Raw genomic sequence first — 21522 nt, 5'->3', positions numbered from 1 at the left:
AGCTAGTACTGGATACCCTGTGCCTCTGAAAGGGGGTGTGGACTTGCAGGCCAGATACAGTGTCCTCAGGGGCTGAGTAGTCCCCACCTCTGCAGCCCGGCAAAGTGATGCAACCTTACTGAGAAATGGAACCCCAGACCCCTCTGTCCCACTCCGAGCCTGTCGAGTCCCACAAAGCCTTTCAGCACTTGCTGTATGCCCAGGTCTCTCTCCTGTGCGTGCCTGCTGCTCCCTGCCTTCTGGACTCCCCATCCTTCCCTTTTCCACCCTGTCAGGTGTGGAAGTACCTAAGCCTGGGAGGTCTTCCTGGGAACCGGGACCTGCCCCTAGGCGAGAGCACTGGGGTTGAGTCTGACAGTCGCTTCCCTGTTTTCCCTTGCCCAAAACTTACTGTTCTCCAGAGCACAAGGCCGCTGTGGTGCATGCTTCTTTCCTAGACCTTCCCTCTCCCTTTCTTAGTCCAAGGCTTGAGATCCTTTGCCCCAGGTTAGCCTAGATGTGATGCCTGGCCCAAAGCCAAGTGCCACAAGAGACAGATGCCACCTCAGCCCCTGGGACGTGCAGCAGAAGGGAAAGGGAGTGGTGAGGAATTCCAGGGAAGGCCTTTCATTGAGAAGTGGTCAGTCAGGGATCTTCAGTGGAAGCCTTGAGGATTTGAGGTGGGGGGCAGGTATTAGTTTCCCTTGAAAGAGAACACAGTGTCAGTCTCAGAGTGGCTGGAGTCCATCATATCTGAGACAGTTGTCTGGGAATTGACACAACTCTGGCTCTGACATCAGGGACCCAGAATGCCCATGGCCCTGCAGCATCCCTGAAGAATAGTGTCCCTCAGGACTCCAGGCCCTGGGTGCCTTCCTCCCCAGATATCAGGACAGTTGGTTCCTATGGCCAGCTGGAATTCTCCCAGCCCAGTGTGGCAGTTGACCCAATGCCAGAGGCGATGGCCACCATGTATATGTCTGTTCCCACTGCTATACTACCTGCTTAAGCTCTTCGATATAGGCCAGTGTCTGCCCTGCCTAGGTGTGAGGTACCAGAGGTGCCCCGTGGGCCTGAGTCTTGCTAGGTGTTACTGGATGGCTCCTCAGGTCTTCCATGGAGTACAAGCCAGCCCAAGCTCTCAGCCTTATTATGGCTTGCCCCAGGGCACCATGGGAAGCTGTCTGGAGGACGTGACTGGCCCTTCCTCACTTCTAGCAGATGTGGTACTTTCCTCTTCTCAGACCACCAGTGTCAGCCAGGCAAAGGAATCCTGCAATTAATTTATGCATGAAAGGGGCTTAGGAGTCAGTCTTTCCGGTTGTAAGTGCCCTATGAAGCAAGGAGGCCCAGGCTAGGAGAGACACAACATGAATTTCTGCTGCTCCAGGGCCAAGCCTGGGTAGATATCTAATGGAGGTAGCCTCTGGGTGTGGGGAGGGTTGGCAGGAGAAGTGCTGGGAAATACAGGCAGAAACTGGCGCTGGCACCGGGCACATTCAGTGACCCTTTGTCCCTGCAGTGCTGTGGGTCTGGGGGTGTGGCTGTGCACAGAGCCATCACACTCTGGCTGTGGGCCACATTGCTAGGCCCCAGCCGCAAGGACCGAGGGCTCACACCTCTGGGCAGCGAGACTAGGAGATGTGTGAGCGTGAGTGAAGCCATGAGAGTGAGGTCACATGGAAGGGTGGGGAGCTGTCCCTAAGCAGCTATAATCCCCACCTTCCCCCACACTTAACTTCTCAGGCCACCCTGTCCTTGGAATATCTACTCTATGCAGCCCACATCATCACTGTGTGTCCTGGATCGACATGGGGTTACATACAGCGTCATAGGCACCGGTCCACTTGTCAGGAGGGGGAAATCCAGCCAGCCTGGTGCAGTTACTCAACTAGAAAGCATTAGAGTTTCCCATCCTGCTGATAGCGTGACCAGGTGAGGGTCTGTTCCCCCTGACCATGGGTCATCATCCTTATGGGTTACGGCATGGGTGAGAGGCTAGGTACAGAACATGTTGGATATCCACAGCTGGGTCAGAGCTCCAGTCTTGTTCATGGGGCCACTGCTTCTCCTGAGAAGAGACCCAAGCATGTGTGTGCATTTGTAGGTCCATGAGAGTATATGTATAAATATGTTTGTGTGAGTGTACACTGTGAACACGGGTGCATATGTGTGTATAGCTTTATATGTGAGCGTGCATGGGTGTGAGGACCCGATAACTAACTACACTGGGGTGGCCTTCCTTTATGTGGCTAGCTTATTTCAAGGCAGTGGGAAGGGAAGTGCCCGCTTTGGTAGTGGAAGCTCTCCAAACTGGGGGGTGTAGCTCCAAAGAGCAGTGCTGAGCAGTCCTGGTCACCTTCCTCACACCCATGCTGCCCATCCACCACCCTTAGGGGAGTCCTGGGCAATTGGGAGAGGTCCTGGATACCCAGCTGCCCAGGGAGGGAGGGAGACACAAGGGAAGGTGTGAAGGACTTCAAGAGAGGGTATGTGCTCCTTGCCCCTCCTGCAGCTCCAGCCCCTGCCTGCCTGTCCTGGGACACTGAATCACTCTGGGAAGGAGTCCAGCCCACCCCCCCTGCAGTGGGGAGCCTTGGCCACCCCGCCTCCTGTCCTAGCCAAAGGGCTAAATTTACTCTTTTAATAAGAACCAGACTTATATCCGATTTTCCTTTTCTTTTATTAGTTCTGGGCTGTCGGTCGGGCCTGTCTCTTGTCATCATTGCCTGCCGGCCTTTTCCATGGTAGCCCGTTGGAGTGGCTCAGCAACCACAGAGCTTTCCTATTATGGCCTCAGAGAGGCTTCCTTTGGGACTTCCGGAAGGTTCTCTTGGACTGACTGAGGGGCTTCCCGGGTGAGGTGATCATTCCCAGGCCACCCCCATGTCCCCAGGATGGGCCAAGCCCAACGCCCACTGCTCAGCATTCTTGGCCTCCCATTCAGCCCCCGCCCCAGGCTGTGGTTCCAGGACCTTCCACTCCGCCTCCCTCCTCTCTTTCCTCTTGTTTCCCACTCTGGGCCTGTCTTAGCCTCTCCTCCTCCAGCCACCTTCGTGACGCTGGTCCATGGCTTTTGTGGTGTTGGGCGCCCTGTGAAGACCGGGTGCCCTCAGACACGACCAGGGCTTTGAAGGCAGAAAGGGAAGTTCAGAGAAGCCTGATGATGCTGAGCCACAGGCCAACACCTGCTGGCAGTAGGCCTGAAGCTTTAGGGGCTTTTTGTCCCTGCTAGCAAGCTAGCCCACGAAGAGGTGTCTGAGATTGAAATCTGAGGAAAGCTGGATCTTGCTTCTCCAGGAGCTGTGGGGAGACAACCCTGGCCATGTGGCCTGCCTTCCAGAGCTCTCCTAATTCCTGAGCCACTTTCGGGTCTGAGGTTTTCCTACCTCAAGAGGGGCGTCTGGAAGGCTATGCTGAGTCTGAGGTCTTGGAGCTGCAGCCTGGGGCTGAATTGAGCCTCTGTTCCCCTTCTCCTACAGGTCGCTTGGATGTGCCCCTACACTAGGGGAGGCAGTGGGCAGACTTACCAGGGTCCACCCAGGCCAGTCAGTATGAGTCTGGTAAAGACCCAGCACTTGGGAAATAACTTTTTGGAGAATGTGCTCAGTCTGTGTGCCCTCTTGCCCTGGAATGGAGTTTGTAAAGGCTGTATGCAGGCAGCCATAGGTGCATACTCACAGCTGCACACTCTAGACATGTATGCACAGCCAGCTTGTCACACACTCACAGACACACACACACACACACACACACACACACACACACACACACACATTGTCATAGGCATACACTTAGAAATGTGCACACACCAGGAGACACAGCCTTCGAGGACTTGTCTCAGGTCCCATTCCACCTCTACCATGTGTGTAGCTCACACTCCCCACATCATCAGGTACTGGGGCAACTAGTTGATTCCAGCAGATGGGAATGCCACGGGTCTCTGTGTGCCCACAGACAAGTGCACACCGGAAGGTAGACTCTAAACCCTGTTGCTTCCAGTCACCTGGTTTGGGGAGGAGTCTCAGAAGTGCTTCTCCACCAGGGCCTGGCATCCCCATTCTTAACCCCTTCTTCACTGGGCAGTAGAGGGATTGATAGATATCATCCAGCTACTAGGCAGGCTAGACTGGAGCCTTTTCTTCTGATCCTCTGTCTTTGCGGAAAGCCCTGTGTGGAAGTTCTGTTCTCCCTAGGGTTCCTGGAATGAGAGGAATGTGGGGTGGGGCAGAAGGGCTGTCTCTTCCTCCACTACTCCCCCTGGGACAGGCTCAGTATGAGAAGAGGAGAGCTTTGCCTGCCCTCTTCCCCATTAACTGCCCGGGGATGCTCATCTTTCCGGTCTGCCACTCCTGGTGTCTCCTGGGGACACCAAAGACTAGTTGGTGGGCTAGATGTCACGGATGCCTGGTTAGCCCTACAGGGTACCAGGAAGGCTGAACCAGAAGCTGATGCTGAAGGTAGAGGGGAGTATGAATGGGTGTGAACAGGAGGGTGGGAGCTTGGCACAGGCAGTGAGTGCAGCCGCCAGACACAGCCAAGGAGGCCCATGCCAGCAGCCAGTCAGCTGGGCTTCCGGAAGCAACAGGAGCGGGGAGAGCCTGGGAAGGGACTTGCTTCTCTGGAGCTGCCGCCATCTCAGTGAGCTGTGGTTTTATTTTTTTACAACCCATTTCACAGTTTCCAGAAGAGGAGGATGCTGTCTCAGTGACTTGCTTTAACTCAAAACAAACGCTTGTTCCCTGAGGCTCTGCTTCCCCCTATCCCACTGGTTCTCCATGGTGTCAGAATGCCAAGATGGGACAGTCTGGCCAGAGAGCCGGGTGCACCGACTAGCTAGCACCTGGCCATTCAGCCACTCAGGAATGAGCACTGGTGGGCCAGATCCTTGGGGATCTTTGACACAGTGTGAGGCAGCCAGTCAGACCCAGAAGGCTTTGTGCTCCAAGGCTTCAGCTGACATCCTTTCCAGGCTACATCCTGGCTCCTAGGCACTCTCAGGTTGCCCCATGACATCAGGTCCGTGGACTGTCGTGGCCACAGTGGACAAGTGGGCCCAGTGCACACATAGGTGAGAGGAAAGAGGGCTGTCTCTCCTTCCTCCTCTGCCAAGAGTTGTGTCTAGTCATGTAGGCCACATTTGCCTCCCAGGCAGTGCCGTTTGTTGCTACCCCTATGGACCACACAGTGGTCTCAGTGGTCAGAGATCTCCAGGTATTCTGGTTTCATTCTGTTGCTGTGATTAAACAGTCTGGCCCAAAACAACCTCACCATTTGGCTTATTGGGCTTACACTTCCAGGTCACGTTCCATCTTTGAGGGAAGTCGAACTAGGAACTCAAGCAGGAGCTTGATGAAGAAACCGTGGAAGGAGGCTGCTTGCTAGTCCATTCTTTGACTTTCTTACTGGCTCACGGTTAGCTAGATTCTCTCTCTCTCTCTCTCTCTCTCTCTCACACACACACACACACACACACACACACACACACACACACGCCAACCTGATCTAGGCAGTTCCTGACCGAGGCTTCTCTCGGGACCAGGTTGTCCAGGACTGCAGCCTCTATAACCCCAAGTGCCAGGTTGAAGGGGCTGTTCTCCCCTGTGGTGCTGTTGATGGTCAGTCCTCCAAGGAGCCCTGACAAGCCCAGGGACTCTCATTCTCTTTCATTCATCACACAGGTATACCATCTTCCCAGAAAGGGGTCTGAAAGCTGTGCTGTGCCGAGGGACTTCCTAGCAGACCATTCTCTGCTCTGCCCAGCAGTTTCCCCAGTCTTCCTGCTCTCGGTAGCCCTGGAGTAGCCATGATCCAGCTGTGGCCTGTGGGCCCATGCAGATCACTAGCCTTGGCATGGGGACAGACTAGCCTCCTGCGGACAGGGCTGTGCCTTCGGTGTTGTCTGAGGTGCGTCAGGTCGGTCCTCCGGGTGCTGGCTTCCAGAATGTTTTTCTCAGCCAGCCAGGCATTCAAAGCCAGGCCTTCATGGTGTCCTGGGCAGAGCTGAGGTATCCCTGGAGCTGGGACCACCACCTGCCTCATGTCCAGAGCTGCAGGCCAGTAGAGTCGCTGGTATGTGTGCACTGGGCCCACTTGTCCACTGTGGCCAGCACATGTCTGATGCACATGCAGCACAGAATTGCCTATCCTGGAGGCCACTTCCTCACACTTCCCAGTCAGTGGGCTGGGCTTGTACACACTCAGATGGCGTGTGTACAGTGGCGTTATTCTGCAGACCTGTCCAGCCTGTGGTCCTTGGGGCTGTGGGCTGGGACTGGCAATGGAGGGTAGAACATATTCTTTAGGACCTGGGCCCAGTGTGGTTGGGGTGAAGATCTGAGGGCCTGACTGAAGGGCCTCGCCATCAGGAGCCCTTCTGGGCCTCTCTACTGGTACCAGGCTTCGCCATGGCCTTCCTAGGCTGGTAACCACAGCATTCATAGACAGGGAACTTTGCCAAGAGGAAAGGGCCTTCAGCCTAGTTCCCGGCTGGACTTGGCCTGAGGCAGTGGCCCTGGCCAGGGCCCAAGCTGAACTGGGCGCCCAGGCAGCCACTGCACCAGCCCTGCCTGGGCTTGGCTCCTGGTCAGCAGGCAGAGTTTAGAAGGTGGCTGCCAGGTCTGCCCAGGGCTCTGCTTGCCTGGCCCAGTGCCATCACACCAGTCCTCAAAGGTGTAGGTGACAATAGGAACACAGATCCCAGGTCCTGGGGTTTCTTTCAGGTCCCTTAGAAGCCGGGTAGGCTGAGGAAAGCCTCAAGGAATAGCAATGCTTCTCTTCCCCTGGACAGTTGCCACCCACCACGAGGCTGTCCGCTTGGCAAGGCCCACAGGATCTCTCGCAGGTTTCCCACCAGGGCCAGGATGGCGAGGAGAATCCCATTCTTCCAAAGTTAGAGTCATGGTCACTATCATCTGTGGCCCATATGGGGCCTGCCTGGGCCATCCTGAGCTGTGGAAGGGAGTGACGTCTCCAGGAAGTTGGCTACCCCGTAGGAGAACTCCAGGCCAAGGTCACCAGTGCCCAGAAGTGCCCTTGAAACACTCATGGAAGTGACCTTAGGGCTGGGGATCTCCGCTGCTTTTACTGCTTGGACAGGAGATGTGGCATGTGTGATGAGGGTGTTGTACTCGGCCCTTCACTTTTCAACAGGAATGGGAGGGAAGTGAAGACTCCCAGGAACAGCCAGAAACCCATAGGAGGTGACTTGTCAGAGGGTCCAGCGGGGCAGGACTGTGACCTGCTCCAACCCCCTGAATTTCACAGACCCTGCAAACAGCAGCCCCTGCTTTAATGGGCTTAGCTGAAGCAGCTATAAAGAAGCACCCCTAAAAGACCCCCAAATCAGAAACAGGCCAGTATGGGGTGATGAGGGCCCTAGGCTGGAAGAGCTTGGCCCAGGTCTGCCAGCCTCTCACTGGAGCAGGTCCTGCCTTCATTCAGCTAGGGTAGGGGGCTGACCAGGCTGTTTTCCCTCAGTTCTCCAGTCAGAAGGACCCTCTTCTGGGGCAATATTGGAGCAGAGTGTCAACGTAGTTCTCTCAGGGTCAGGATCCTGGGTTGGAGCATGATGGCCTGAGACAACCTGGGCTCTGACTTGGGGGCCCAGCACTCAGACACCCTGCTAGGCTGTGAGCCGTTTACCTAGATGTCCAGACCCGTGCTGGTCCCCCTCTCTGCCAGGAGACTAGGAGGGACCTGTTGCCATCTCTCAGTTTCGTGGGTCCATGGGTCCTGTGGGACACTGAGCTGAGGGTCAATGCCATCTTGTCACATCTTGTGACATCTTGTGATGTGAGAGAGCTCAAGGTACACCATTCCCAAGCCAAGATCCTGGAGAAACTGTGTTTGCAGACCCAACTTTTGGACTCTATCGCTTCCCATGGTCTAGAGAGGAAAGGGTGGGCGGTGCTTCCCTAGGAGGGAGTTGGGGTAGGAGGAATAGAAAGGCCTGAGGGACTTGGCCAGGCTAGGCGGGGGCAGAAAGTTTGCAGCTGGAACAGCCACACTCAGCCCACAAGCATGGCCCCCCACAGTCCCTGGAGCAGGGCAAGAAGGCTAACACTTCCCTTCCCAGCCTGGAGTCTCCTCCCCTGTCGTGGACACGCCTGTGGTCTGGACTGGGTCCCCTGGCAACCCCAGCCATGTGGTCTTGTCCGGGAAGTCCCTGGCTCTTGGGCACCGTCAGCATGTTCTTCATGGGCCTGCACAAAGCAGAGGACCCTTTTAGGTCTCACAGACCCTTCCTGTGGCCATGTCCTCTCCACTGTGTGCTCCATTCCTTCACACCAGGAAGAGAAGAAGCCACTTTCCAACCGCTAGGCTGGAAGCTAGTGGAACTCAGCATAGATGCCAGGGTCCCACGGGGGCAGTCCCCTCCCCTAGCCTGAGTGCTTCCCTGCTGAGTCACACTGTGTTTGGGAAGTTCCCAGGGCCAGGCCAGGCGAGATGAGGCATCACCAATTCGCCAATTTCCCTGCCTCCTGGGCGGGAAGCTACTGCTGTGACTCACCTTGGGATGGCCAGGCTCCGCCTACTCTGCTCTGCGTTCCACCCTGGGCTGGCCATGGACTAGGCTTCTTGCCCAGGGACAGAGGTGGCAAGGTACCAGGGTACCATGCTGGGGTAAAGGGCCAACAGTGCAGCCCAGACCACCCACTGAGCGGCCGTGTATGCAGAGGCTTTCTATGCACGTATGTTGTGTGCAGACAAGAGCTGGTAGCCATGACAACCAGGGAGACTTACTTGGCCTGGCCCTGACTGCTGGACTCCGGCAGAGAGGGTGCATAGACCATGACAGCCACCAGTGGAGGATGTATCAGGCTGGTGGGCAGCAGAAGAGGGTGCACAGGCCCTGGAGGCCAGCCTGGAGCCAGGGGCAGCTCACCATCTACTGCCTTCACAGGCCACTGAGGAAAATGCTGGACCAGTCCAAGAAGTCTGGGACTCTCAGTGTCTGAGCCTCAGATAAATGACTGTCTTCTGCTCAATGCCAGCTCCGTCAGAACCTGATCCTGAGCAACCCAGAGGGGACTTGAAGAGCTGCTCTGTGTAGTTCTGGTCTCCTTCCCTGCCTGACATGTCCGTCTTCCTTTCAATTCAATCTCCGCTTATTCACCTGGGACTGGGACCCCTGTCTAACTAGTCAGTTACGTGGTGTGGGGAAGGGGAAAGGCCTGTTTCTCCCACACTTCCCAGGAAAGGGCAGGGACCTCTGCTCCTACAGCCTCCGGTGCGTCTCCTGGGCCCCTCAGTGAGGCATGAGCAGAGCTTGCTGACAGAGCAATGGGCATCAGAGAGGCCTTCAGGTGCCACCGCCTGGCCTGAGAGCTGTGCTAATGAGAAGGCCCAGGGGAGTTTGTCCACCCAGAGTCCTAAATGTGCTTTTGACGTCATACTGAGTACCTTGTTGGTGATGATGGTGATGGTAGAGGCTATGATGGTTGTTAGGTGGTGGTGGTGGTAATGTGATTAATTGGTGGTGATGGTGGTTGTCACAGTGGGGGTGATGTGTACGCTAATGATGACGGCTAGGTGATGTGGTTAGTGATGGTGACTAGGTGATATAATTGTTGGTGGTATTTATAGTGGAGGTGATATGGGTGGCAATGGTGGTCATATAGCTGGTGGTGGTGGTGATATGGATGTTAGTGGGATAGGGATGCTGATATGGGAGTGGATGGTGATGGTGATGATGGTAGTGATCTGTTTGGTAGCGGTGATGTGGGTGGTACTGGTGGTTAAGGACATGATGGTGACCAAATTATGTGGATAGTGATGGTGGTGGTGATGGGGTGGTGGTAGTGGTGCTGGGGGTGATGTAGGTGGTGGTGGTTGTTGGTGTGGGTTTTGGTGGGGTTAATGAGGGGTGATATGAATGAGGGGTGGTAGTGGTGATGTGGGATGGTAGTGATATGGTTGTAAGTGGTGATGATGTGGCTAGTGGTGGCGGTATGGGTGGTAGTAGTGGTGGTGTGGTTAGTGGTGATGGTGTGGTTAATGGTGGTGGTGTGGGTGGTAGTGGTGGTGATGGTGTGATTGGTGGTAGTGTGGTGGTGATGATGGTGTGGTTGATGGTGGTGGTGTGGTTAGTGGTGATGGTGTGGTTGATGGTGGTAGTGTGGGTGGTAGTGGTGGTGATGGTGTGATTGGTGGTGGTGGTGTGGTTAGTGGTGATGGTGTGGTTGATGGTGGTGTGGTGGTGATGATGGTGTGATTGGTGGTGGTGGTGTGGTTAGTGGTGATGGTGTGGTTGATGGTGGTGTGGTGGTGATGATGGTGTGATTGGTGGTGGTGGTGTGGTTAGTGGTGATGGTGTGGTTGATGGTGGTGGTGTGGGTGGTAGTGGTGGTGATGGTGTGGTCGTTGTTGCTGTTGTGGGTATAGTAATGGTTTGTGGGTGGTAGTGGTGGAGATGGTGATGGTAATGTGGTTTTGAAGTGAAAGGGTTTTTACTCCTAAGACACCAGAGATTCAAGAGGCTCAGTACCCTGGGTGTGATTGTCAAGGACTTGTGTGGGCAGCTTTTCCTGCCATGGTTTTTTTGGATATTTGAAGACAGGGGCCCTATGGGAGTTAGGGTTCCTGCAAGGCACCTGGAGGAGGGCTTTGGGGAATAGGTGCCTCCTGGCACCACAGACTCACTCTTGTCCTGTGTCCACAGCCAGCAGCCGTCTGATGGGAAATCCCCCAGCCTCCTCTTTCATGGGCAGCTTCCTCACCAGCAGCCTGGGATCAGCAGCTTCTGCACACCCCAGTGGCCCTACATCCTCTCCCTCTGAGCCAGCCTACCGAGGATCCCACCCTGCCACCTCCCAGATCTGGTTCTCCCACTCCCACGAAGGTAAGTCAGGTCCCTGTGCCCCAGGGACCGTGAGCCAAGTGGTGATGCGCTTGCTGCCAGGCCCTGCCCAGAGTGCTAGGGCAGGGGGCTGCCTCCCTGCTGAGGAAGTCTCTCAGAGGAGTAGGTAATTGGTTGGAAATGGGGGTGGCCCCAGTAGGCACTGGTCCTGGCCAGATGTGTGCTCCAGATGTTAGGCGGGGAGGATTCCAGGGAACGAAGGAAATCTGGAATGCAGCTGGGCCAGCCGGACTGGGCTGTGCCCTCCACCATGGGCTGCCCCCCACTTCCCCAGACTCAAGCAGGCATGGGTTCCAGATGTGTCAGCTGGGAGGGAGAGGCAGGGAGAAGAAAGCTATCAGCAGGCAGAGACCGTTGTTGCTCCCACCCCAACCCCAGGCCTGCCTGTGACAAAGCTCGCCTGGGCCACCAGCCTTGCACTTGGTACACTTTGGCACCTTAGAGTACCTGTTACTCTCAAACATCATGAACAGGATGGTCTCTAGAACCTCTCCTGGCCTTTCCCAGACTGCGGTGTGCCCTGTCCAGGTGTCTTGAGGTTAACTTGGGAGGTGGCCCCAGGTCCCCAGTACTCCCAGCCTGGTCATTGCTGTGCTCTCTTGATTGTGCATCCCCCACGGCACAGGAAGGGTTAACCCCCTCCCTGACTGGCACGCGGGAGGTAATTGCAGTTGGCAGCGGGCACACAGAGCTCTCGCTCCTGGCACCAGGCGCTGCTGTAACTCAATGACTGCTGCGCTCAGGCGTCCTGTTTACAGAGCGCAGTGGACCCACACACGGCGCACAGCCCGTCCATCCGTCCGTGTTCTAGGCAGAGAGATTAGCGCCCAGCACTGCTGGAAGCCTGAGAAACCTCTTTGTGCAACAAGAAGAGGCCGTTTTCCAAGCAGGACAGGTGACGAGGGAAGGGCAGTTGTTGGAGTAATCTGGCTTCGGGCTCTGCTCAGAGCACACAAGCTGGACAGGCGATAAGAGACCATGCTTCCCTGGACGGAGGGTAGGCCAAGTCCTGAGGACCAAAGAGGCCGAGTGGGGTCTGCAGCCCAGACCTACCCTTGCCTTCCCAGCAGAGTCCTGGGTGGAGTCTGGGTTGACAGAACTGGGCCCTGGTAAGAGACTCCCCGGCCAGCTGTGGGTGGCCCCAGACCCTGAAGGAAACACTTGCTCCCTGTTCCCCAACCAGCCTTTTGTGTCTGCTGGGCATCTCCCAGCTGGCCATAGCATCTGGCTCCCAGGATGTTTGCAGGAAGGATGAGGGTGGCCAAGCAGAAGGAACCAGCAGTGGAGGCCACTCATGAAAGGGCTGCGTCCCTGGACTGACCACAGGTGGACTGGCGTACCTGGGCCACCTGACGTGATTTCCATCCTTGTAACCAGCGGTGCCCCATCAGTGCCCGGGAATGTCAGCCCACCTCCTACTCAGTAAAGACACATATGCCTGCTTCCTCTCCATCCCACCCCAGGAGACACCACCAGCAAGAAGAGTGGTTTGTGGGTGGTACCACCTGCCCTAGAGCCCAGTCCTGTTCCCTATTGGGCCACTCACTCAAGAGGGTGGGCGGAGGCCTCCTGACAGCACCCACAACCACTTACCTCCCCTTACATCAACGGTTGTCTGGTGGAATTGCTTATAACCCACCCTAGGTACCCTCAAACCTCAGCCCCCGACATGGAGCCCAGCCTCTATAGGTTCTGTTTTCATGCCCTAGCCCCAAGGATGCCCACTTGGCTGGTGAAAGCCGGTGTTCAGGCAGTGTGCTGTGGATGGAGAATAGAGCCTAGCTGGGCTTCTGGGCTGTGTCCTACCACTCCCTCACACTCTGTCCCACATTCAAGGCAGGAATAGGGGCCTGGCTGTGTCCCAAGGAGAAAGCGTTTGTCTCTGAGACCAGCTCCAAGGGCAGCAGGAGTCTCTTTGCCCACTGCTGGGCACCCACTGTAGCAGGTGTAAAATGAAGTTCCCAGAGTCAGGTAGGGGAGAGCAAGCACAGGTGCATACAGTACAAGAAGCAGGATGTTCACGGCTCCCCACAGCAGAGCACAGGGCCCACTGGGGGCTGGAGACAGGTGTGTGGGGAGGCAGCAGTCCTGGAGTGGGCTGTGCACACTTGGAACCTTCCAAGTTCCCCCAGACAGTGGCAGCAAGTCCGCGTCTGTCCGGGAGTCATGTGACAACCCATACTTTTCAGGCCTGTGCCTCAGGTTACCCCTCAATGCCCTCCCCCCCGGGGTTCCCCTGTCTTCTACGGCTACAGCCTCACTCCCTGACAGGCCACATGGTGCAGCCTGCTCTGTGCGGTGGAGGCCAGGGCGGGCGGGGCGGGAGCGGGTGGCAGCCTGGCTGGCTGCCCTGGCAGCGTGCCTGGCTGCTAGTCTGACGGGGTGCCAGCTGGCTGCACGTGCTGGGGCCTGTTTCTCGGCCATGTGTGTACAGGAGGGTGGGGGGCGAGGCAGGCGGGAGCACGCGACACGGCCCAAGAAAGAGGGCCGTCCACAATGGGGGCTTCCTGGGCAGTCGGCCAGGAGGCCCAGCCTTGCCCTTGTCCTGCCCCCTTCAGCCACCCCCTGAATGTAGAGATGCAGGGACTCTGCCCAGCCTCCTCCCTGCCTTCTTGTGTCTAGGGCAGGTAGGCCAGGATGGGGCCGACAAGTAGCACTTCATGTGGGAGTTAGCCATAGGTGCCTTCCTACTCCTGACAGGGACTCGCAGACCGCCAGAACACCCTCCCCTCACCATCTGCAAGGCAGCTGCTAGAGTGGGGGCCCGGGCTTCCTGTGTCCCTGGAACAGCTGGGGGTTCAAGGGATGCACCCTGGTGTTGGAGGAGCCGCCTAGGAACATCTGGCCTGGAGCAGGACTTTTCTTGCTGAGCCCCAGGCCTTCTGGCCCCTTGGCTCACCCAAGATGATGGGTCTTGCCAGAAGTGGACCATCCAGGCCTTGGGGTAGGGTGGACAGCAGAACTAGCCTGGGCCAGAGGTGAGTGGCTAACTGCCAACCTGGCCTGGGTGGATGGGGTTGGGGTGTGGTGCAGCACAGCTGGCCCCATTGTCAGCGAGCCTGCACACACACACACACACACACACACACACACACACACACACACACACACACCCGCCCCCCCCCCCCGCCCCCAGCTGCCTGCTTGGGACCACCCACAGGGTAATGAAAGGGGATGCTGTTGCTAGGGGGTTGGGGATGGGTACAGGAGCTCCAGGCTGACTCGGCCCTGCTAGTCCTGGTCTCTTGTGCCACCTGGAGGGGGAGCCATGACACATGTGCCAGCACTGGCTGGCTGCCTGGCCAGCTTCTGTCAAAGCCACGCCCACCCTGGTGACCACTTCACCACCCCTGCCTGGCTAGATCCCAGTGAGACAGGAGCCACCACCAAGTGTACCCTGCTGTTCCAGACCCCACACACTCCCACATTTCTCCAGCTGCCTCTGTCTCCCTCAGTACCTCATGAGACCTCAAGACTTAGCACAGGAGTAAGCAGGGGCTGGAACATGTCCAGCAGGAAGACAGGTCCTATCCAGCATCCACCTACATGGGTGGGCCAGAGGCTTCTGTGGCCCATCAGGCTCCATGCCCTGGAACTGCCCCCTGGTGGCTGCACGTGCCCTAACACTTTTTCTGCAGACCTGGGCGTTCTCTCCCTTTCTTTTGCTGTTTCATTTGGTTTTCTTGAAACAGACTCACCCTGTAACTCTGGCTGGCCTAGACCTTGCCGTGAAGGCTGGTTGTCTGGTCTAGAAAATGCAGTGATCCTTTGTCCACACCTCCTCGTTGCTGATATGTAGGCATGATCCATTGTACCCTGCAAACTCTCCTCCTTCCCTTAAAAAAAAAATACTATTTTTAATTATGTGTATAAATGTGTTTCTGTGGGGGGGTGTATACACATGTGAGTGTAGGTGCTCATGAGTCCAGAAGAGGGCATTGGGTCTCCTGGAGTTAGGTTACGGGTAATTGTGAACCACCAGAGGTGGATGCTGGAAACAGAACCTGGGTCTTCTGCAGGAGCAGTACATACACTTAACTGCTGAGCCATCTCTACACCTGCTGCATGAAATATCCCCTTGACCCCCCCCCCAGAACCTTGGCCCTTCCTCTTTGGTCCACTGCCTCACCCTCGGTCCTCCAAATCTCATGGTGTCCCTCCCCATGTCCAAGGAGCTGCTGAGCTAATTGGGAAAATCTGGCCACCCTAAGATTTGGAGACCATCATGGAGTGAACTCTTAGACCCTGCTGTGGGGATCAAGGTGTCCCACTGGTTAGGCTACCTCCAGCCAGCCTCGTTGCAGACAGAAGGAAACAGCTAGAGTGTCAGGGTTTCATCCTCATGTTGTCACAGCCTCAAGAACTGTCTTAGCCTTAGGTTCAGTTGCTCAGCTTAGAGGCTCCGAGCATGTTTCTTCACCTGTAAACCACGCTGGTTAACCCAGCTGCTTGGACACAGAACGACACAGGACCAGTACTTCAGAGAGTAGCTCCTATCTGCAGCACCCTTTCTCAGATATACACTGGGGGCTGTGGGTTGGGCAGTGGCCATGGTCACCAGCAAAGATCTTACTGGATCTTTGGGTCTCACCTGAGCAAAAATAGTTGCCATTCAGATGCACATGCTCACTGCCCATGGGTGAGTGGAGTCCCAGGCACGATAGACCATCTGGGAGTGCTGCAGAAGGTGTGGGTGACAGAACTGTTGTCCTAGATGCCAGAAAGGTGTTGGGGCCACATCAGGAAACGCCTGCCCTGGGGTTTCCCGTCCTCGGTTGACTTCCCCAGCCCCCCAGTTCTGCCCACTGCCCCAGTGCCGTGCTTCTCCCTGTGATGTGGAGGACTGTCCCTCTGGATCCAGGGCAGCCTGCCCGTGGGAGCCTGGCTCCTTGGGTTCTTAGTTATTCCTCTCAGCCTGGGGACATGGAGACTGCAGGGCCCTGTTCCCTGCAGTTATGGGTCAGCACTCTGCAGGCCTTAGGGAGGAGACATACTCTGAAGGCTGCCATTCTAATCTCCAGCCACTTGGGTGGTCAATCCTGGGAGCTGCACTTTGAAATCCTGGCCTCGATGACTAGGATTCTGACCAATAGCATGAGGAGACCCTGAAGCGGGGGCACTTGGCAGGAGAGCTTGGGTTGTTGCTGGGTTACTCCCTTCAGCCACTAAAGCAGAGATGGCAAGCGTCCTGTGAACTGGCTGCCACATCCTGTCTGTTCCCAGGGCAGACATTACTAGTCAATTAAGCGGCATGAGAATTTAGCTTTAGGATTCTTAGCCCAGCACTCTGGTCTTTCGTTGAATAAACTGCAGTGGAAGGGGTGTTATCGGGAGAGGGCTAGCACCAAGTTCCTGTTGAGCATCCACATGTTACAGCATCCTAAGTGACAGCAAATGGTCCCAGGCCCCATGTCTCCCAGTGGGAAGGTGGAGACTTGCAGCCAGTCTGAGGATCTTCTGGGTGGGCAGGAGGAGCCCCTGCCTCATGGCTCCCCTGCGCAGCTGCCCATTTACCGGCCTACCCTGCTGTCTTTTGTGTCTTGGAATGCTCTTTCTAGATGACCTCACTGCTGGCCAGTTTCTTTTCTTTTTCTGCCTGTTGATCGGGAATCCCCACCTTCACCATCATCAGTGTCTCTGGTAGCTGTGGCAGTGCAGGGCAGGATGGGACATCCTCAACCCACACCTACCCAGGGCCCCTTCCCCAAGTCAGCTAGGAGTGTCTTTAGGTGTGTCATGTGATCACCGGAGCCATCCCGGCGGCTCCAGCTGGAGATGGGCAGAGGCTGTGGGAAAAGGGAAGCCCTGGGATCTGGACCTTCCAGCAGGAGAACGGGCGGAGTAGACATGGTGGTCAGAAGTGAGTTCTCTCTGCCCTAGGGTCGTCTCCCCAGTGCCCCTGGCTCCCTGCCAGGATCCTCCCATCCCAGGTCTGGTGTCCCTTTCAGGATGCTGTGTCCCTAGCCCTGGTTCCTATCTCAGAGGAGCTTGGATTTGAAAGTCATTTTTTATTTTCCTCTTCAGTTCAGGGAGTAGTCTTGGGGAAAAGAAAGGGTCCTTTCTATTGCTGGGCTAAGAGGACCCCCCTTTCCTCACTCCATCCCCCAGACTCTGCCCTTCTCCTTTTCCTCCTCTAGTCATTTCCCCCATTTGAGGCCTGGGAGATGAAGAACCTCCATGAATGGCCAGTAGATTTCAGCCCCGCTCCCTGGATTATCAGCCACCAAACTTTTCACAGCATCCTAAGTACCATGGGTGGGAAGGGAGTCCCTTATTCAGTTAGCCAAGTGCCCATTGCCCCTAGAGAGCAGGAAGAGGCCCAGGCCTCCTTGGAGTGCAAGGGGGGTTCTGAGCCTGGAAACATTGTCTGGGAAGGAGGAATTTACAGACTTCTGTTTACCAAAAAACGAGGCCCGTAAAACATTTAACAGCAGCCAATTACAGGGGACAGCTGCAGTGGTTTACCCCCCCCCCCCCTCCTCTAGGCCCCAACCCCCCTGCCCAGCTGCTCCCACCCAGGCCTCTCTTTCGGCTTTTGTCAAGTCTTCCAGGAGCTGAGTTTAATCTGGCTAACATCTGCTGCAGATGTGAGGCCAGTGGGGCAGGTCTTTTGGTCTCAGCCTGCTCTACAGCAAGAGAGAAGAAGCCTGGCAGTGGGCACTGTCTCCAAGTCCTCCCATGTGGTCTGAGGGTACACTCTCATCTGAGAGATGGCGCTACACTGTGTGGGCAGGTTTCCATGTCACAGAAATCTCTTGAGTCTTCACACGCCCCGTGCGCCCCCCCCCCCCCCCCCCCCCCCCCCCCCCCCCCCCGGCCTTGTGACTCAGATGGAAGACTGCACTGTCAGACAAGATAGAGTTCTTCTTACATGAAGCACCCAAGAGCCACCAAACTAGAGATTGTCCCACAGTGTCATTAGTCAGGGGTCTGAGTGGTAGTCCCATGGGATTAGGGTGTAGCGTGTGATCTCTGCCCAAGACTTGTGTGTGTGTGCTGTGAACTGTTTACCAGCTCTGAGTCCTTTGCCTGAGCTGAGCGTCAAGGATGCTCCAGAGGCCTCCTTGACTTCAGCATCCAGGCAGATCAGTTTTTGGAGACAGGACAAACATGGCCAGATAGCGGTCATGTGGCTCTGGATCTGCTTCTTTAGGATGTCACCTCGTTCTCCTAAACTCTCAGCCATGAGGGGTTCAAAGAAGTCCCCATCTCAACAGCCTGGGAGTTCTGTGGTAAAAGAATCAGAGGAGCCAAGTAAAGCAAGGCTGAGTGAAGCTGGGCTGCGAGACTTGTCATTGAATTCACTGTGACACTGAGAGAGTCCTGATGCCTGACTATGAAGACATGTCCAGAGCAGCATATATGCAGACCCCCCTAGGCCCAGCCTGCTGCCCTGTTCTAATTTGTTCTATAGTGTGGGGAAGTGCCTGCCCCCCGGGCAGAGCATCTCTGAGTTGCTCCTACAGGTTTCCCAGCTCACCCCGGAAGGGCCTCTGCCTAATGTTCATGACAGCCCTCAGGGCACCCCAACCTCATGTACCCACAACTGGCCTTTAGGTTCATACTGAGCTGACTGAAGACCTTGATGCTGCTGAGGACATGCAGTCCCTTATAGGGATAGTTTCAGTCTGATCCAGTGTCCTCGAAGATCCATTTAACAGAGAAAGCCAGCTGCCTGAGCCAGTGAGCCAGACTGGAGGAGACATAAGTTCCCCTCCCCATATCTTAGCAACTGTCTTGGTAACAGCAGTGGGTAGGGTCGGTAGCTACTAGCAGGCAAGACTCCTTGGTGGGTTTGATGGAGGTCCAGGTCCCCAGGCTCCTGTCAGGCCTGATGGGAGGGACCAGCCAAGAAGCCATTAATATTAGGGGCTGGTAGCACTCCGAGTCTCCATTTCTGAGCCTCCCCAGAGGAGTCTGCGATACTGCAGCTTTTTTTCCTTTTAAAAAATATTTTAGATGTACTGATTTTATTTTCTGTATGTGAGTATTGTGCTTGCGTATATGTCTATACCACATGTATGCCCGGTACCCACTGAGATCAGAAGAAGATGCTGGGTTCCCTGAAAATGGAGTTATGGGTGATTGTGAACCACCTTGTGGTGCTGGGAATTGAACCCAGGTCCTCTGCAAGAACAGCCAGTGTTCTTAACCACTGAGCCATCTCTCCAGCTCGCAGTGCTACAGCTTTTGTGCCCCTTCCTAAGGCTTGCTGTCAGGGATCGGTCATTTTTCTTGCAAGCTGGGACCTCATGAGTCAGGGGAAAAGGAACATTGTTCCAGGTGACAGGAGCCACTGTAGGCCCAAGGTCAGCAGGGTGGGATTGGCTCTAGGCTGTGGTCGGCATTACTGTGCCATGTAGGTACAGCCCTTCAGAACTCTGGCTGCCTCTGAGGGGCAGACAGGGGAGCTGCTATGTTGCTGGGTAGCCGTTGGGGCTAAGGCCTTGTACGCCGTGTGGCATGCCAGGGACCTTGCAGACAGGAACATAGGATGCTGGGTTCCCATAGAGAAGCCAGTTGAGGGGAGAGACCCGTAGCTACCAACAAGTGGGAACTGGCCATATCCTGGCTTCAACTACCTAGAGTGTGAGTCACCCAGACCAGCTGTGGTACAGCACAACTCTACCAAGACTATCTGCTTTCCTGGGTGTCTGTGGAGGGTGCAGGCTGGAGGCCCTCTCTGGTTTGGCTCTCCCTTGGCTGAGAACTCACGGAGAGTCCATATTGCATTCCTCCTTTCAAGCCGCCCCTCCAAGCCCGTTTGTTGCCTGGCCTGGAAACTCCTGCCACACCAAGCACTGCTGGGAGGGAACCAAAGGCAGCCCCCCCTCCAGCCCCTCCCCTCCAGCCCCTAGCCCATCAGCAATTCAATTTGCACTGCCCCGGAGGGATGGTATTAGTCGAGTCAGAGTTAATATGATGTATTGATGGGTTGATTTCCCACTGGCGGGCTGTGAGCAGGCTCTGTGGGGTGTTGCTCCCGGGCTGCCTGCCTGCTTCCGGCCTCCTTGGGGTCAGGGTGGTAAGGGCCAGGGAGCTAAGGGTTGTCTCTACAGCCAGTGCTTTGCTTCCCTAGCTCCTGCGTACCCCAGATTTTCGGGGAGTCTGGCATCTACCTTCCTACCCGTGAGCCACTTGGATCACCATGGAAACAGCAATGTTCTCTATGGGCAACATCGTTTCTATGGAACCCAAAAAGGCAAGTGCTGTGGGGCTTGGTGTGGGGTGCAGAGCATGCTGGAGATGAACTTAACTAGGTGAGCCCCCCTCCCCAGGCAGGGTGGGGCCCAGAGGAGGATGTCCCAGCACCACCACCAGGTGCAGGTGCAGTACTCAGTTGAGGGTACTCTGAAGCAGCCATGCTGACCCACAAGCTCTCGTTCCCTGCCCGTAGGACCAAGGGTCAGGACAGGAAGTGTCCTGGGGGGTCGGCACAGAAGCTGCGTTCCTGGCTTACTCTTGGGTCTGAGCTGGTTCTAGACTGCCAGGAGCCCCTGTTCCAGCCCTATCCCATGAGACAGTTCCTCACGCAGGCATTACAAGAGCAGGGATCAGCTCCCACCTGGCTGGAGGTGGCTGGGGGTAAAGTCAGAGATTTCAGTCTCTGTCACTAGGTGGAGGTGTTTTGTTTTGTGGGGGCTGTTTGCACTTTGGGACATTCTTCTGTGGTGTGGCTAGACCCAGGGCTGGCATTGGATTAGTGGCCACGCTCCAGTTTGAGGTGGCCCCATGATAAGTCACAAACCCAGACATAGAGTCCCATAAGGCCAGAGTTAGTGACGTCAGGAAGGCATACCAGGGCAGGGGTTTGTCTTCCTAATGACCCTAGTTTCCAGCCCAGGCTGTAGGAGGGACTACTTGAGTAAGTATAGTTTGAGGAGGTAAACTCAGCTTAGAGATGGAGGCTAGGGGCTTTCCAGGGGGTGCTAGACATGGGTGCTTCCCATGTAACAAGGCACTGATGTGCAGTAGGTGGAGAGTGAGTGAGGGTAGGTAGTTTCAACAAATCCCTAGAGAGCTCCACTTGAGGTAGAGGACAGTGCCCTCTCTTTGCCAGTAGTCATTAGGAACTGAGATATGGACGGACTGCCTTTGGTGAGCCCTCCTGGACCAGAAAGGTGAACTAAGGACCTGAGGGTGTCTAGCATGTCTGAATCCTTGGAATGGTTCTGCACATTTGGACATGGAAGAGTCTTAGAGTCTCTGAAGCTCAGAATAGCCTTGGCCTTGCTAGTACTGGGCTAGCTGTGAATGGTGCAGGCTGCCCTGCTTGGGGTGTGGCCAGGAAGCCTACCCCAGCCCCACTTAGGGGCCTGGTTTCATCCATCCTAGACAGACCAGTCACATGCTCCCAGGGATCAGACTTGAGCACTTGTGGGCTGGATCCACCAAGCCCTTAGTCACACAGCCCGCCCCCCCCCCCCCCCCCCCCCGCCATGCCTGCAGCTGTTTTGACAGCATCTGTCAAGGGTGGGCAGGTGGCTAGGCTAAGCCCTAGAAACCAGACTGGTGAACCTGGGCCCAGGGACTCCCTCTGGGCGGTAGGGCTGACTGGTGTCTTGGCGGCTGCTGGCCAGGCCTCTCCACTTTCACAATATTGTGGTGGAGCTTCATCCAAGAACATTATTTGGTTTTGGAAATTGAGCTAATTAGGTTTCTCCTGGGCTACCCTCTCCTTC

The 21522-nt window shown here is 55.9% G+C and overlaps 1 protein-coding gene across 6 annotated transcripts in view; it reads left to right on the top strand.

Annotated features, from left to right (window-relative positions):
* Bahcc1 (BAH domain and coiled-coil containing 1) overlaps positions 1–21522 on the top strand; it is a 57932-nt gene that overhangs the window by 10862 nt on the left and 25548 nt on the right. For all 6 annotated transcript variants that reach the window (XM_052756567.1, XM_052756568.1, XM_052756566.1 and 3 more), the window contains exons 2-3: positions 10643–10822; positions 19920–20042. In XM_052756567.1, coding sequence (XP_052612527.1) covers positions 10643–10822; positions 19920–20042 — 303 coding nt within the window. The remainder of the gene's footprint in view (positions 1–10642; positions 10823–19919; positions 20043–21522) is intronic.

The sequence above is a fragment of the Peromyscus californicus genome, unplaced genomic scaffold, assembly GCF_007827085.1.
Source record: "Peromyscus californicus insignis strain IS unplaced genomic scaffold, ASM782708v3 Scaffold_3__1_contigs__length_106647218, whole genome shotgun sequence".
In the NCBI taxonomy this organism is placed as follows: domain Eukaryota; kingdom Metazoa; phylum Chordata; class Mammalia; order Rodentia; family Cricetidae; genus Peromyscus; species Peromyscus californicus.
Note: the sequence above shows the minus strand (reverse complement) of the source record. Positions and strands in the feature narration are given on the sequence as shown.